General features: G+C 35.5%; 1 protein-coding gene across 1 annotated transcript in view; it reads left to right on the top strand.

Annotated features, from left to right (window-relative positions):
• The first annotated feature begins 671 nt into the window (after nt 1-671).
• The window catches only part of Uri1 (URI1 prefoldin like chaperone), a 63,978-nt gene continuing 47,852 nt past the window's right edge, over nt 672-16,797 (top strand). The window contains exon 1 of the mRNA XM_027941459.2: nt 672-1,104. Coding sequence (XP_027797260.1) covers nt 1,006-1,104 — 99 coding nt within the window. The 5' untranslated portion in view covers nt 672-1,005. The remainder of the gene's footprint in view (nt 1,105-16,797) is intronic.

The raw sequence follows: 16,797 nt of genomic DNA, 5'->3' as shown, positions 1-16,797 counted from the left end.
TTCCCATTTTACAACGCTGAAGGAACAGGACCCATCACTACTGTTAGGGATTGGAGAGGGATTAGGACAAGGTCAGTTCCATTCAGTAAGGTTAATCGGAGGCCTACTGTGTACAGAGGCTGTACAAAGGGTTAGAGGAGCAATAGGGCACTGTAGTTTTAAAATAAAAGGAAAAGTTCAGGCAAAGCTACTCTTGAAAAAAAATCTCTTTAATAGTCCGTATATGGTAACACTGTAATATTAGTGTAGCAGCTTAATATACATGAGGAAAAATTCGAATGTGTACAGTAATTAATGCATAAGCAAAATATAATTGTATATTTTAATTAATTAAAAAGACACAGGAAAGAGTTGAATTTACTAAAATTAAATGTTCTTGTGAAACAGCTTCAGTGAAACGAATTAAGCTCCTTCAGCCAGATGCAGCGCTGAACGACTGGGGCGCGGGGTGCGGGGGAAACCAGGCAGTAAAAGGCTTGTAGCTCTGAATACCGAGCCCGGACCTCCTAGAATGTAAGCTTGTCAAGGGCTGCAAACCCAGCGTAGTCTCGGAGGGGGCCAGCGAGCTCCGCGCGCCTCCGTACCTCGTGCACTGCGGGGCGGGGCCTGCGTGGGGGTGCGCGTTCGCTTCCCGGCGTGCCGCGCGGGGCGGGGCGAGGGGCGGGGTCTGCGGGGGAGGTGCGGAGGAGGCGCGGCCGCCACGGGACGCCTCGCTGGGCCCGGCCACCCAAGAGTCGCCTTCCGCTCTCGGCTGCGGGCCTGCTGCTCCCAGCCCGCGGCGGCGGCGTTAGCGGGCGGCATGCGTGTGTGAGATGCGGCCGCGGGCAGTCCGGACGCGAGCAGCGGCCCCCGCGGCAGCGGCGAAGACAAGCGCGGCCTCCTCAGCGGCGGGCGCGCAGTGCATGAAGGCGAGCACGAGGGCTCTGGGCAGCAGCCGGCCACGCCGCCTCCATAAACACTTGTTTAGGACTCGTTCGCCCCGCTGAGGCCCCGGGTGCCCCGTTCATGGAGGCCCCGTCCGACTCCGAATCCCACGCTTCGGCCTCGGCCGCGGCGCCGTTGCGTGCCCCGGAGGTGGCGCGGCTCCGCGAGGAGCAGGAAAAGGTAACAGGCCGCGCTCCGGCCCCGGCCCTTGCCCCGCGCTTCCGCCTGTCGCCGCGGTCTCGGGAGGCGCCCGCGCCCTGCAGGTGCCCCGCTCCCGGTTCCGGGGGCTGGGGGCCGAGTCATCCAGCCGGCCTGTTCTGGCCTTTTTTGGGCCGCAACCCCGTGAGCAGGGCTCAGCTCTCTCCTGAGCCTGCACGCGAGAGGAGCACTGGCTCTAGGCCTTGAGAGAAGTGTTGGGAGAAACTTTTGTCACGTGCGTTTGTTGTCTTTTGTCTGGAGCCCTTTGACCTTCGAGCAGCGGGGAGGGATGGGAAGGAGGGATGTGACAGTCTCTTTAGCTTGTACCTAAAACTGAGTTTTTGAGTTAAATGCGTGCAAAGAGTGCGTAGGAATATTTTTTTAGGGGGGGGGACACTGTAAATGGAAGTGTTAGCACCTTTCTCTTTTTATATTGTTATTATCTAAATGTTGCCAAAATGTATTCTCTTTGTTGCTCATTATTTGATTACACATAGAAGTTTTACTATGTTTGTTTTGGTATGCTTCTTGAACAGTCTCAGTTTGGGTGGTTTAGTATTTGACAAAATAGAATGTCATTTTGTTAAATTTTAATTTGACTAGTATGATTAGTGAGTTTTAAACTATCAGGAAAGGAGAAAGTTTTGTATTTTTCTTTTTTTTTAAATTTTTTTTTTTTTTTTTGTATTTGTAGATGGACAGCATGCCTTTATTTTATTTGTTTTTTGCATGCGGTGCTAAGGATCGAACCCAGTGCTTCACACGTGTTTGGCAAGTGCTTTACAACTGAGTCACAACCCCAACCCAAGTTTTGTATTTTCTAATTTTTGATTTTCTGTATAAAATTACCCAGTTAATTTTATTTTTACATCTGAAAATTTCTTGCGAGTTCTGTGGTATTTCAGGTGAATTCTGCCACCTGAAGTGTCTTGAAATTTTTGCTTTGAAAAGCAATATTTATGTAAAATGCCCCATGTCATTATTGTGAGAGAGTATCATGGATTGTAAAGGGTTAGGAAGTTGCTTCAAAACTATGAAGACTTGAGAATCTTTTAATAAGGATCAGCACACCTTTTTTCTATGGCATTTCTGAATAAAAATGACTGCTTACATAGATAAATATACTCAGTTACCTGGGTGGGGTTTTTCATAGAACCTTATTCCTGCTTTGTTTGGAAACCACCTGTTGGGCTAAACTGGAAATCATTCCTATTTTGTTGTTGTTTTTTTTTTTTTTGCATTAGATTTCCTTTTGGAGGCCATTTTTTTCTAATACCATGTACCACTGTTGGGTTTTAAACTTGGTGACTTCAAGATAGGGGGAGGGTGAAAAATTCACCTACTTTAGTGTGTTTAAATTACAGGACATCAAAGCATCTTAATTTTTTAAAAGAGGAAAATTGGAAAGAAGAAAGAAAGAACTCTTCATGAAACTTTGTTCTTTTTTGTTAAACTGTTTATATTTTTTGTTCTTTCAAAACAGACCCTTAGAAGTTGGTGTTTTATTGCCTTTGGCTTGTAGTGGAATTACTTTTGCCTCAAGTGTGTGCATAATGCTGACTAATATGTTTTCTCTCATTTGGCATCTTAAAACATATATTTTTGATTTTATTCTGATGTTAGTGTGACTGAAATAGGAAGGATACTTTTCAAGGGATGCTCTGAACAGCTTGCTGGTATTGTATCCAGTTACATTTTGAGAAAAACAACTGCCTTTGCAGTTACAGTCTAGTGGGAAAGGAATTCAGTGGACATTAACCATGTTACCAAATTATTTGTTTTGTTAAGGTTTATTTGAAACATTAAATAAGTCTGCATGTCTGTCATGGGTATGTAAATTGATTCCCAGTTCATGATAAAACCCCTCACTGAATAGACTACATTTACTTAATAGAAGGATCTGTATCAGTGGACAGGAGACCCTATCATCCCAGAAAATATTTTGGATAGCTAACTATGCTTTAATTATAGTTTAGTACAGGAAGGTTTTACCTAGTAAGTAGTGAATTAAATTTTTTTGTGAGGGACTTTATTCAGGCTTTAGAATCAACCCATATTTATGTTTTATTTATTTTTTTGATAGTGCTGGGAACAAAATCAAGGGCCTCATATTCTAAGCAAGTGCTCTACTACTGAGTTACACCTCCAGCTCCCAAGTCAACCCAGTTTTAAGAGTATATTACATTAGACACTAGTATTAGAGAAACAGGGTGACATTTTGAATGTAAAAGAGAAAATGTCATAATAGCTTTATATTAATGTGACACTTAGTACTCCTTCAGATAAGTCAGATATGGCTTAGGTCTTGGCCTTTCCCTATGTGGGTTCCATGAGAGAAAATTATGGATGACTATATTTTCATGTTTTTTTCTAGGATAATAAAAGGGAGGAATAAGTTAATAATAAGTTAATATACATTGGAGGTACATAAAATGGATGCTGTAGGCTTAGGTCATAAGTTACTCTGGGAATCTTGGTTAAGAAGGCCTGCTGAATAATGTGGGTGAAATGTTGCTCCAAAGTTTTTTTTTTTTTTTTTTAATTCCCCTAAGGAGTATAAGAAGTTTTACCTTGAGTTTCCCTATTTGTCCCTTGTTTATTCACTTAAGCCATTGAATGAAAATGATAAGAAATCAAGAAATTGGCAGTCTGAGGAAAAGAATACATAAGGGACATCGTTTTCACTTTGACTTACAGAAGCATAGCTGAATCATTTCCCAGAGTCCCCCCCCCCCCCCCCCCCCTTTTTTTTTGGTTAGTTAAAGATTTGGCTTATACTTTTTCTTGATCTAGCAAAAAGACATTTAAGAAAAATTCTCAGTAGCTTTGTTTATTTTATTTATTTATTTATTTTTAATTTTTTTATTGAGTAGCTTTGTTTAGAATAATGAAAAAACTACAAATCTAGCATTAGGGGATTGGTTAAATAAATCATGATATATATAATGAGCTATTATTCAGGCATTAAAAACTGTAGAATAGTATGTACAGAATGGTTCCAATTACATGTACATAAATATTCACTTTATTTAGGAAAACACTATTGTTTTAAAAGCACAGTTATTGGGCTGGGGATGTGGCTCAAGCGGTAGCGTGCTCGTCTGGCATGCATGCGGCCCGGGTTCGATCCTCAGCACCACATACAAAGATGTTGTGTCGGCTGAAAACTAAAAAAATAAATATTAAAAATTCTCTCTCTCTCTCTCAAAAAAAAAAAAAAACCAATTATTTACCCAAAAGTTTGTGAAGTTGGATGAGATTGTAGTTTTTTTAATAAAGTTTATGTCAATAAAACTTAGTTGTTATGCAAACTGGGATGCTATATCTTTAATTGCTGAAAAGTGACTCTTGGCTGGTTTGAACCCCAGTTAGATAGGTTTATTTCTCAGATACTCCAGAGCTGGTACGTATAATTTATTCAGACATCCTCCAGTTGTTTTCCAAAGGTTTTAATTCTCTGACTGAAAAAAAAGGAGGAAAATCGAGATCAACTTTTTAAACTGGATGTCTTTTTTTTTTAAATCGGTAGTAGTAAAATATTTGGGAGAAAAATGTAAGCTACTTGGGGACCCTGTGTAGATTGTGACTGAAGTAGGATTGATGTGGAATATCTTGGGCTGTTCTAGGTTTCCTTGTACTAAGATCTTATTAAATCTGATTCTGTCTTAGAAATGCATTATGTTCAAATTTGGGTTTCTGGCTAAAGGGGATATTTCTGTTCTGGGAGAGTATATATCTTCAAATGCTATCATCTTTTATTAATGAAACTACTGAGATTTTACTGTAATATGAAAAAAGGTGGTACAAAGTATGGTTTTCATAGGTTTATTTATAGGATAATAGTTAAGATAGGCAAATTCATTAGGATAATTTATTATTGAGTGCCTTATGTAATTCTCACTTGGAATTTTCATGTGGATTATATTTTCCTGATGATAGAGCCTTGGAGAATTAATGCATTAGAAGTAATTAATTAGAAGTAAATATTAAAATAGAATAAATAGAAGTAAATATTTTAAAATTTTCCTCAAGTGGAACAGCTAATTTTAATTATTGGAGGATTTTCATATTTGTCATGATAAACTAAGATTAAGGAATGGTCAGCCTTGAACTCCATATAGCAGCTGTTATTCTCTCTAAGCCTGGAATCCAAGTCATAGAATTTATTCAGCAAGTATTTATTGAGTGTCTACTGTATGCCATGCATGTTCTGCTGAGTGTGCAGTAATGAAAAAAATAGAAAAAGTTTTTGCTTTCATGGAAATTACGATAATGGTGAAGACATGCAGTAGGCACATTTGAAATATCTGGTGATGGATGCTAAAAAAGGCCAGGTTAAAAAAAAAAGGGAAGGTAAGGGAATTATAGGGAATGCCTCTTATGTAAGTAGTCAGGGAGGGCATGTCTATTACAGTTTGAGCAGAAACCCTACAATAACTGGAGAATTAGCTTGTTGGATGTATGAAGGACATTTTGAAGAAGAGTTTTCTCGTTAGTGTGAGCAGATCAGAATGAGTCAGTGTGAGAGCAGCAACAGATCATTTGTTAGAGTTTTTTTTTGTGTGTGTGAGACAAGAAGCCATTGGGATGTGTTTTGAGCCTGATCTTTAAATTACAAATATCCATTTGTCTACTTAGGAAGGGATAAGATTGCATTATATGGAGTGGATTTTATCTGTGCCAGATGTTGTGATATAGGTGTTTACGTATTTGGTGTTAGAAAACTTCATTACCACTCCTATTTTTCAGTCAGGCAGTTGGGTTGTTTTGTAGTTTTTGCCTGGAACTTTCTCCTGGACTGTTTATGTTTTTAGTTCTACTTATTATGTTGTTTTCCAAAGTGGTTATTACCAGTTTACACTTCTGCCAGCATGGTGAAAGGTCCAGCTACTTCATATCCTTAATATCATTTGCTATTGACCTTTGTAAATATGTGCTAGCCTTTCTAGTATTGACTAATGAGGTTGACCACCTTTTCAAGTGTTTGTCTATTTGGATTTTTATTTTTTTTCTTTCATAAAAATACCTGCAAATCTCTTTGCTCATTTTATTTTGGGATGTTTGCCATATTCTAGTTGTCATATTCATATCCTCCTGCTTCAGCCTCCTGAGTCACTGGGATTACAGGGGTGTGCCACCATGTCTGGCAATTCCGTATAATTCTTTATACATTTTTTGATAAGTGATTTTTTTTCAGTTATGAATTGTAAATTTCTCCCCTAGTCTGAGGCTTGAGTTTCTTTCGATGAACTAGAATTCTTAATTTTAATAATAATTTCCTTTATGGTTGGTGGAATTTTTTTTCTTTCTTTTTTTGAAGTGTTTAAGCATTGAACCTAGGGCCTCATTCATGCTCTGGTATGTTCTCTACAAGTGAACTGTGTTCCCAGCCCTAGCCCTGTCATTTTTTAAGAAGTCTTTTCTACTCATGTTCTGAACATATTCTCTTCTATTATCTTCTAGAAGCTCCATTGTTTTGTCTTGCAGGATAAGATATACATTCTGCCTGGAATTGATTTTGTGAATAGTGGGGGATTGAGGCCAGGTTTCATTTTTTACCATAATGGTATTTAGTTGCCCCATCACCATTTATTGGAAAGATCATCCTGTTTCCATTACATTGTAATCTTTGTCATAATTACATGACTTTATGTGTGGATTTGTTTCTTGCCTGTTCTATTGACTTGTCAATTCTGGCAACAAACCTATGACTTTATAAGTTATATTGATAATATTATCTTAATCTATTCCAGTCCTTATGCTTTCTGTTTCTTTTTCTTGTCTTAAGAAATAATTAGTCTCTCTAGTGCAAGATTGAATAGAAGTGATAGTAGGTGCTGAGTAAACTTTCACAAATTCACCATTAAATAGGATGTCTTCTGTGGGTGTTTTTTGCATTTACTTTTTATCAGATTAAGAAAAAATATCTCAAATTGTTAAAGAATTTTATGAATGGGTGTGGAATTTTAGAAAATACTTTTTTCTAAGTTAAATAATTGTAGGTGATTTATTTAAGAGTGTTTGATTTTTTTTTTTTTTTATCTATTTCATTTTTAGGCAAAGTATGTTTGCTTGTATAGCTTAAGGTCCATTTCATTTCAGTTATATTTTATTTTAGAACAATTTGTTGTTAGTACTCAGTATCATGCCAGTCATGAGCCATGATGAAAGAGTGTCAGTTTTTTGAAAGTTAATAAACATAATAGTATTCTAAGGATGGGGGCATTTTCATTGTGTTAGCGTACTCCAAATTGGAACAAAAAATAAGAATGGTTCTAAAATGGTGGAGGGAAGGAGGTGCAAGAAATCTGTGCTTTAATCATAATTGCTTGATTTTTTTTTTCCACTTAATATTTTCAGTTTGGGTTTAAAAAACCTTTTAGCTAGTATTATCTGCTTTGCCATCTCCAGATTAGTAAGTCTCAGTCTTCTTAGTCTATCAAAGGGCAGTTGTGCCCCACCCCCTTAAACTACAACTGTTTATTTTGAAAAAATTACCCAACTATGGAAAATTTGAGATGTGTAATGAACACTTTTTGTTTAGAGTCGTCAACTAATATTTTATTCCATTTGCTTTTTTTAAAATTGTTTTTGGTAGTTGCAGATGGACAGAATGCCTTTTTAAAAAATTTGTTTATTTTTATGGGGTGCTAAGGATCGAACCCAGTGCCTCACACGTGCTAGGCAAGCACTCTGCCACTGAGCTATAACTGTAGCCCCCTATTTGCTTTTTTCCCTTCTCTATATTTCTTTTTTCTTGCCATGCTATTTGAAAATTGCAGGTATCAAAATTCTTAACACTTAAAAGCAGATATCATTTTAGAACATTCTATAAAACTGTAGTATATTTTTTCAGGCTCAAGAAATTAACATTGACATCTAACAAATTAAAATTTCCTCAGTTTTTCTAAAATTGCCCTTTATAATTCTTCTTTTGATTCAAGATTCAAAGGTCATAATTGCATTTGGCTATATTATCTCTTGAATTTATCCATATTATTTTTCATAAAATAATCCTCCTGCTGACTTATTTTCTATGAAATTGTCTGTTTTGAAAGGGTCAGGTCTATTTTCTTATAGAATGCCCCACAATTTGGAGATATCTAATGAATATAATCACAAGGAAATGAAGTTAATCATTTTTGGCAAAAATACTACATAGGTGATGATGACTTCCCATTGCATCACATTAGGAGATACATGTAAGATTAATGTTCTTGGAGGATAGTAGAATGAATCAGACGTTATTATCCTATGTGCATATGTGACTACAGGACCAGTGTGAGTCTATATCACATACAACCAGAAGAATGAAAAGTTAACACTTCATTTATGTATGATTTATCAGAATGCATTTTACTGTCATGTGTAACTGGTTAGAACAAATAAAAATTACCAAAAAGATTAATGTTCTCTTTTCTGTCAAAAGTAAACCTGTAGTCTGAGTTTCTTAAAATGTAACAAAATTGTGTTTGCTGTAATCTAGAACTTAAATTTCATAGTGTGTAGTGCTATAATCTAGAACTTAAATTTCATAGTGTGGAGCTGTTTTTAAGTCTCAAAACAATGGTTGAAATAGCTCCACCTCCCCCACATATCTCCCTTTGTCCTTAGTCTTCATGCCTGTAGTGTACTAGGCAATCCAATCGTAACTATAGCCCTTCCCCTCTCCAATTTTAAATTAATCAATTATATAGCTTGTGACCCGGAACTCCTTCTATCAGAGTAAGGGGCAGTGCTGCATTGGGGATTAAAAACCTGGGCAGACTTCCTGCCCAGTGTGTTTGCTTGCCAGATTCTTTTTGGTAGCATCCCTTCTGCAGAAGTAAAGTTTGCCTTGTCAAGTAGCTTTTGAACATGTGTCTGATTTTTGTGACACATATTTCTAGCATGCGTATTGTCACTTTATCTTATTATTAATGTTCCTAAAAACTTACATTTGGAGATAATTTACCAGGTGTTATCCTGTGTGAGGAATAAAAGTGCTTATCCTTGTGTAAGGGATAAGTATCTTAAATGGTAGTTATACTAGAAGGCCATAAATTTTCTATTCCTGAACAGTCTTCTACAACATGGATGATCCTTGCCTACCTCAGCTATTATATTGGTGTTTCCAAGTCATTTTGTAGCCATCTACATTTATTAGCTGGCATTTTTCTGTAAGGAAAGGCCTTGTAGTACTTCCTCTACCTTATAGTATCACTGTAGATTCATATCTAGATATATAATGTAATGTATTATAATTTCTGTCATTATTCCTTTTGATGTTCACATTGTCCCAAATTTGGCAAATGGAGTACCTGTGAGCAAGCTCAAGCATGCATTTTTTTTTCATATGTTCATTCATTCTTTGATTATTACCTTGCCCCCTTTCTTTCTTTTTTCAGTACTGGGGATTGAACCCTGGGATGCTACACCACTGAGCTACACTCCTAGCCCCTTTTATTTTTTATTTTGAGGTTGGGTTTCACTAAATAGTTTGGAACTGTGATATTCTTTCCTCAGCCTTCTGAGTAACTGGGTTGACAGGTGTACATCACCGTTCCACCATGCCCATTAATCTGCTTTTTGGTACAAGATATTTCAGGCTTACCCTGTAGTTTCCCTGCCCCAGTTATGAAATGAACTGTTTCTTCAAAGAGCCCTCATTCTTTTAAATGAGAATTACCTAGAAACTAAGGTCTAGATCCATGTATGGCTAATTGCTATTGGGGTGTTATTGCATCAAAACTCTTTGAGTGGACAGTGCTAAGGAAATGTATTAATATTTGGTATACCAGGAGAAATAATTATATATTTCTTATTTTTTATATCTAAGTTTTTACAAATACACAAAACCAAAAATATAGATAGTGAAGATAGTTTTATTTGAAAGTTTACTATAGGCATTTAAACATAGCAGTTCTCTTTCAGTCCAGTAAATTTTGGCATACAAAAGTCATAAGAGACTTAAGAATACTGCCACATGTCATTTTAGAAGAAGGGATGGTCCATATTCTTGGTGCAAGTTATTGTATGATAAAGTCCTTCCTGTTGAATGGCTCATTGGATTTCCTTTTTGTTCTTAACACGTGTTAGTTTTTACTCATTGATTCTTTTCCCCCCTCCCTCATTCAAGTGAATCTGTCTTTATTCAACATTCACTATATTCAGATGTGTTTAGTTCTTCCATTGGAATAGTCTTTTTTAAGACTTACAGTGATACCCAGATAAATCCTTTTAGAATTCTTTCTTTCAAAACCCAATTGCAATATCTTCAGGGTTTTTTACCCTAGTTTCTGATCTTCAGAAGCTTGAAAAACTTGTAGGAGTAGAAAAAGAAATAAAATTTAGAGCTCTTTTATTCCAATAATTTTATCTATTGTGAAAAATATATATGAAGTAAAATTTGCCATTTTAATCATTTTTAAGTGTACACATAAGTAATATTGATTACATTTGCATTTATGCAGTTGTCATTCTTATTTCCAAAACTTTTATCACTCTAAACTGAAACTCTCTAACCATAAATGGTAACTCTCCCATTTTCTACCCCTCATCCTTGGCCCAATTCCTGTGAATTTGTACATTCTAGCCTATTTCATATAAATGAAATCATATAATATTTGCCCTTTTGCCTTTGACTTATTTTTCTTGGCGTAATGTTTTCCAGGTTCATCCATGTTGTAGTATGTATTAGAACCTTGTTCCTTTTTATGACTGAAAAATATTCCATTGTGTGTGTGTATATATAAAATTTAGTTCAGTGTGTGTGTGTGTGTGTGTGTGTAGTACATTTTGTTTGTATATTCATATGTTGTTTAGTACATGGATTGTTTCTACCTTTTGGTTATTGTGTATAGTGCTGTTGTGAACATTGCTGTTTGTGTCCCTGTTTTCAGTTCTTTGCGGTATAGCTAGGAGCAGAATTGCTGAGTCATATGGAAACTATTTAACGTTTTGAAGGACTTGCCAACTGTTTTCAACAGTGAGGACACAATTTTACATTTCCATCAGCAATGTATGAAGGTTCTAGTTTTTCCATATCTTTGTCAACACAACACCTATTTTCCATGTTCATTCATTCTTTGATCACTACCTTTCTTATTATGGCTATCCTAATAGGTATGAGGGATTACCTTATTATAGTTTTGGTTGCTATTTTCCTAATGACTAAGGTTGTTGCTCATCTTTTCATGTGCTTATGAGTCATTTATATTTGCATTTGGAGAAATTTTCATTCAAATCCTTTGCCCATTTTTTAATTGGTTTGGCATTTTGTTGAGTTGTAGGAGTTCTCTATGTCTGGATATTAAATTCTTATTTGTAATTTACAAACATTTCCTTCCTCAGGTTCTCTTTCTTAATAATGTCCTTTGATATACAAAAGTTTCTAATTTTGATGAAATCCAGTTTATCTATTTTTTTTTTTTTTTTTTTTATTGCTCATGGTTTTGGTGTCAGATTCTAAGATTTCATTGCCAAATCCAAGGTCTCAGAGATGTTTTATTCCAAGAATTTTATGGTTTTAACTCTTATATTTAGGTCATTGATTCACTTTGAGTTAATTTTCATATATTGCTCATTATTGAATTTAATAAAATTCATTCAAAGTATTGTCATCTGAAGACTTATAATCTGAAACTTAATTTATACTGTGATTTTCACCATTGTCATTAGTGTCTTGTTTGGCTATCCAGTATGGTTTTTACTAACCACATATGTCTTTTCCACTTGAATTTAAATTCAAGTAGTTAAAATTCAGTAGAATTTAAAAATTCATTTTCTTAGTCACAGTAGCCATATTTCAAGTGCCCATTAGCCATATTTGATGATTAACTGCTGTTTACTTGGACAATGTTGATATTGAAGATTTCCTATCAAAGAAATTACTGTTGAGCAGTACTGGTTAAAAATGCTATTGTTTCCAAAAAAGCAAATTACCCAATCAATAAATGGGCCAAGGACTTGAACAGAAACTTCTCAGAAGAGGATATACAATCAGTCAACAAATACATGAAAAAATGCTCACCATCTCTAGCAATCAGAGAAATGCAAATTAAAACTACTCTAAGATACCATCTCACTCCAATAAGAATGGCAGCCATTATGAAGTCAAACAACAATAAGTGCTGGCGAGGATGTGGGGGAAAAGGTACACTCATACATTGCTGGTGGGACTGCAAATTGGTGCAGCCAATTTGGAAAGCAGTAAGGAGATTCCTTGGAAAGCTGGGAATGGAACCACCATTTGACCCAGCTATTCCCCTTCTCGGACTATACCCAAAAGACCTAAAAAGAGCATACACAGGGACACAGCCACATCAATGTTTATAGCAGCACAATTTACAATAGCTAGAATGTGGAACCAACCTAGATGCCCTTCAGTAGATGAATGGATTAAAAAAATGTGGCATTTATACACAATGGAATATTACTCAGCACTAAAAAATAACAAGATCATGGCATTTGCAGGCAAATGGATGGCATTAGAGCAGATTATGCTAAGTGAAGTTAGCCAATCCCTAAAAAACAAATGCCGAATGTCTTCTCTGATATAAGGGGGGTGATTCAAAATGGGATAGAGAGGAAGAGCATGAGAAGAAGACTACCACTAAAGAGGGAAGAGAGGTGGGAGGGAAAAAAGAGGGAGAAGGGGAGTTTCACGGAAGATGGAAGGAGAACCTCATTGTTATACAGAATACATATATGATGTTGTGATGAGAAAAAAAAAGTGTGTCACATTAGATTGGATAGAGAGAAAGGATGGGAGAGAAGGGGAGGAGTAGGGAGGATAGGAAGGGCAGCAGAATAGAATAGACAATATGATTGATGTATGTACATTCCATGTATGTATTATATGTCAAAATACATTCTGCTGTCATGTATGACTAAAAAAATAAAAATAATTCGTATGGTAAAAAAAATGCTGTTTTTTTTTTTTTTTTTAATTTATATTGTTTAATGGTTGTGAAGTGTCTTCCTCTGTCACTTTTCTTCTCTTTGCCTTTATGGGCAGAAAATGAAAAATTCTCAATTCTCAACTATATTTATTAAAAACCAAGTAGACTATAAAGATGGTCTCTCCAGTCTTTTATTTTCTTGAGAGATGCAGTGCTTTGTGCAATGTAATAAGAAAACTAAAGGATGATGCTTTACTGTTGATTACTTTATCCTTCTAGATAATTTCATAATTCCATTTTTTCTGTATTTTTTGGGGGGGGTACTAGGAGTTGAATCCTGGGGTGCATAACCACTGAGCCACATATCTAGCCCCCTCTTTTTTCCCCTCATTTGTTATTTTGAGACAGGGTCTTGCTAAGTTGCTAAAGCAGGCTTTGAATTTGTAATCTTCTTGCCTCAGATTCTGGAGCTGCTGGGATTACTGGTGTGCCCCACTGTTCCGGTTCATTTTCTTATTATTTACTTCTTTTTTTAAACTTAGGAATAATTGATTATGAAATAATTACTAGGGGGGTAATGAAATATAGCAAGATGCAAGAAAAATATAATTACTAGTATCTTAGTCTGTGTTGTTATAACAAAATACTTGAGGCTGGGAAACTTATACAGATTTATTTGGCTCATGATTCTCGTGACTGGGAGTCAAAATAGTGTGGTGCCAGTGTCTAGTCTTGACTAGGGCCCGTTGACTTCATCATAATATGGCAGAGAAGCAGGAAGCAAACTGGCTGTATACAAAAGATACCAAGATGTGGAATGGCCTTACAAGATAGCATTAAACCATTCATGAATGTGGAATCCCCATACCTTAATCATTTTCTTAAGCTGTATTACCTCTTAAAGGTTCCATCACCTCAACTCTGCCACATTAGGGGCCCAGCTGTCAGTACATGAAACTTTAGGGATCAACCATATTCAGTCCATAGCAGTTAGGTTCTGATAGTGTCTTAGACTTATAAAGAGATTCAGTGTATTCATATTTTAACTGCAAAAATAAAATTTTATTCTTTTTTTATTACTGAAATATTTTTTTCTTTATTCCTTGGAAGACCTCTAAGAATGAATAAAGGTTATGAAATATTTTGAACTGCTCAAGAAACTTTGAGAAAGAAACTAAAAAACTAAAATTGGGTTCAGTGGATTCGGATTATATATATCCTAATAAATTGAATTCTGATTCATTACCACAAAAATCTTCCTCAGTGAAAAACTTGGTTCTCAATAGCATGTATATTTATTCATTTGCTATTTTATAATCTACACAAAATAGTTCCAGGATACCTACATTAATGCTACTGCCAACAACAAAACTTTATTAAGTAAAAGGTCAAGATTTCTTTGCAGTTTTGCTTTTCCAGAATTAACTTTTTAGGAGTGTAGCTTTTAATCCCAAAAGTTACTTGAATTTTTTTTTAAGGCAGTTATAACTTGAATTTGCTATACAGTTTCTGTATGTGTTGAATTTTAGTATTTATCTTTTTCACTTAATTTTGTGTAATATATAAGATGTTTATATGGTTTAAAATCACAACTATATAAAAATTATACTGAGGTAATTCATTCCCATCCCTGCTCTTACATTCCCCTAGAGATTTTTTTTTTTTTGCTTATTTCTGGTTTATTCTTTGTGTTTTCTCTTTAAAAATAAATAAATCCATTTGTTTTCCTTACCCCACACCCCTTTTACACAAAATGTTGCATCTATTTTACCTCTTATTAAATGATATACCTGGGAATTACTTTTGGTTTATAGATTTCTTACCCCCTTTTGTACTTGTATACTATTCCATTGTATGGGTAACCATCACATATTCAGCTTTTATCTTACTGACGGGCATTTGGTGGTTTTTCAGCCTCTTGTATAGTACAAATCATGCCTCATTCAATCACTTTATGCTTACATTGTTTCTCATTTATGGAATGACTTCAAGTGAATTCCTAAAGGCAAGATTATTGGGTCAAAGGGTAAATTAGTTTAGCTTTATCCCTGTTTATAATCACCTCTCAAAGAACTGCTACCCTTAATTTAATTGATAGTATTAAGTAAATAGAGGTAAGAGAAATGGAAGAATATGATATCCAAAAGCTAAGGAGCTTGCCTTGCATGCACAAGGCCCTGGGTTCAATAAAAACAAAAACAAAACAACAATAACAACAAACAAAACAACAATAAAAGTTAGGTAGCAAAGTTCCCTTGATTGGCTTTTTTCTGTGGACTCTCATTTTCCAAATTATTATTTCTTACCTGGAGGCAGTAATTACTGGCTTGTTTTGGTGGTTCCACAATTATTTCTTTTCTACTTATTTTTCATAGTACTCTTTAGGAATGGGACTAGGAGTGTAGCTCGATTGTAGAGCACCTCCTTAACTTGTATTAAGCCTGATGTACAATCTTCAGCATTACCCCCCTGCCAAGAAAGAATGTAAATTGAATTATGTGATTTTGTAACTGTCCTGCTTGTAATCTTTTGAGAACTTCTCATTGTACCTAGTATCATTAAAATGTGCTTTGAGACCCTTATATTGCCTGATTTGTCTCTTTCTAGTTTTTTTTTTTAATCATCTTGCCACTTATTCACTTATTTGCTCTACCTTAAGATAATGATCTAGTTGGGGTGCAGTGTTTCTTTTAAAACTTTTTTTTTTGAAGTGGGTAGTAGAATAGAATACTCCCATTAACTTGTGAACTTATACTTGATTTCTTAATTTTATAAATAGTGTAGTGTTACTGTAAATAAGGGAGTACTTTTTAAAAAAATAGTATATATTGCATATATAGCATATATATGTGTGTGTGTGTGTGTGTGTGTGTATATATATATATATATATATATATATATATATATATATAAATATTAGTTGGACACAATACCTTTATTTTATTTATTTTTTTGGATGGTGCTGAGGATTGAACCCAGTGCCCCACACATGTTAGGCAAGCTCTCTACCACTGAGCCACATCCTAGTCCCAAAATGGGTACTTTTGAAGAGGAGGGGAAAAGAAAGACAAAACTAAGTTATATGCCAGATACTATCCTAAATCCTGAAGTATGTGGGGTATCTTTTCTACCCTCAAGAAACTTGACTTGTAAATGAAACATATTAATAGGAAACAATATAGTGTGATAATTGTTCTCCTAATTCTTTGCTTCTCAATTTTTTTATGAACAGTTTCAGCATTCATCTTTTTTCATTGAAATTACTCTACCTAAGGTTATTATCCTCTTTCTTGTGAAACTTCCTATACCCTTTTGCATTTCTGCCTTTTTTTGACCTCTGTACTTCGTTTGAAATTTGCTCCCAGGTAAATTCTTCTCTAGGAGCTTTTATAATTTTGCTTTTTTCTGGTTCTCCTACATTTGTATCTGATTCGACTTATTCTCTTCAATTTCTTCCTTAAGTGTTTTAATAACTCCTGTATTTCCATCATTGGTTGTCAACTCTTCTTATTCTACATGTTCTCATATACTCCATTGTGCCCATGGCTTTTGCTTGTTGGGCGAGTTTTCTTGGATAGTCCACAGGTAGCTCCATCTCTTGAACTAAAATTTGCCATCTTTGTCCTTAATCTACTTGTTATACATTCTGATCCCAATCCAGGGCAACATTCAGACCAGAATAGTGTCCATCTCTTCTTGCTGTGGTCTGAAAGTTTGTGTATAATTCCTCACCACATGCTATTTATATGTTGAAATCTATTCACCAATATTATAGTGTTATATGGTAGGGTCT

The sequence above is a fragment of the Marmota flaviventris genome, chromosome 18 (genome assembly GCF_047511675.1).
Source record: "Marmota flaviventris isolate mMarFla1 chromosome 18, mMarFla1.hap1, whole genome shotgun sequence".
Lineage (NCBI taxonomy): Eukaryota > Metazoa > Chordata > Mammalia > Rodentia > Sciuridae > Marmota > Marmota flaviventris.
Note: the sequence above shows the minus strand (reverse complement) of the source record. Positions and strands in the feature narration are given on the sequence as shown.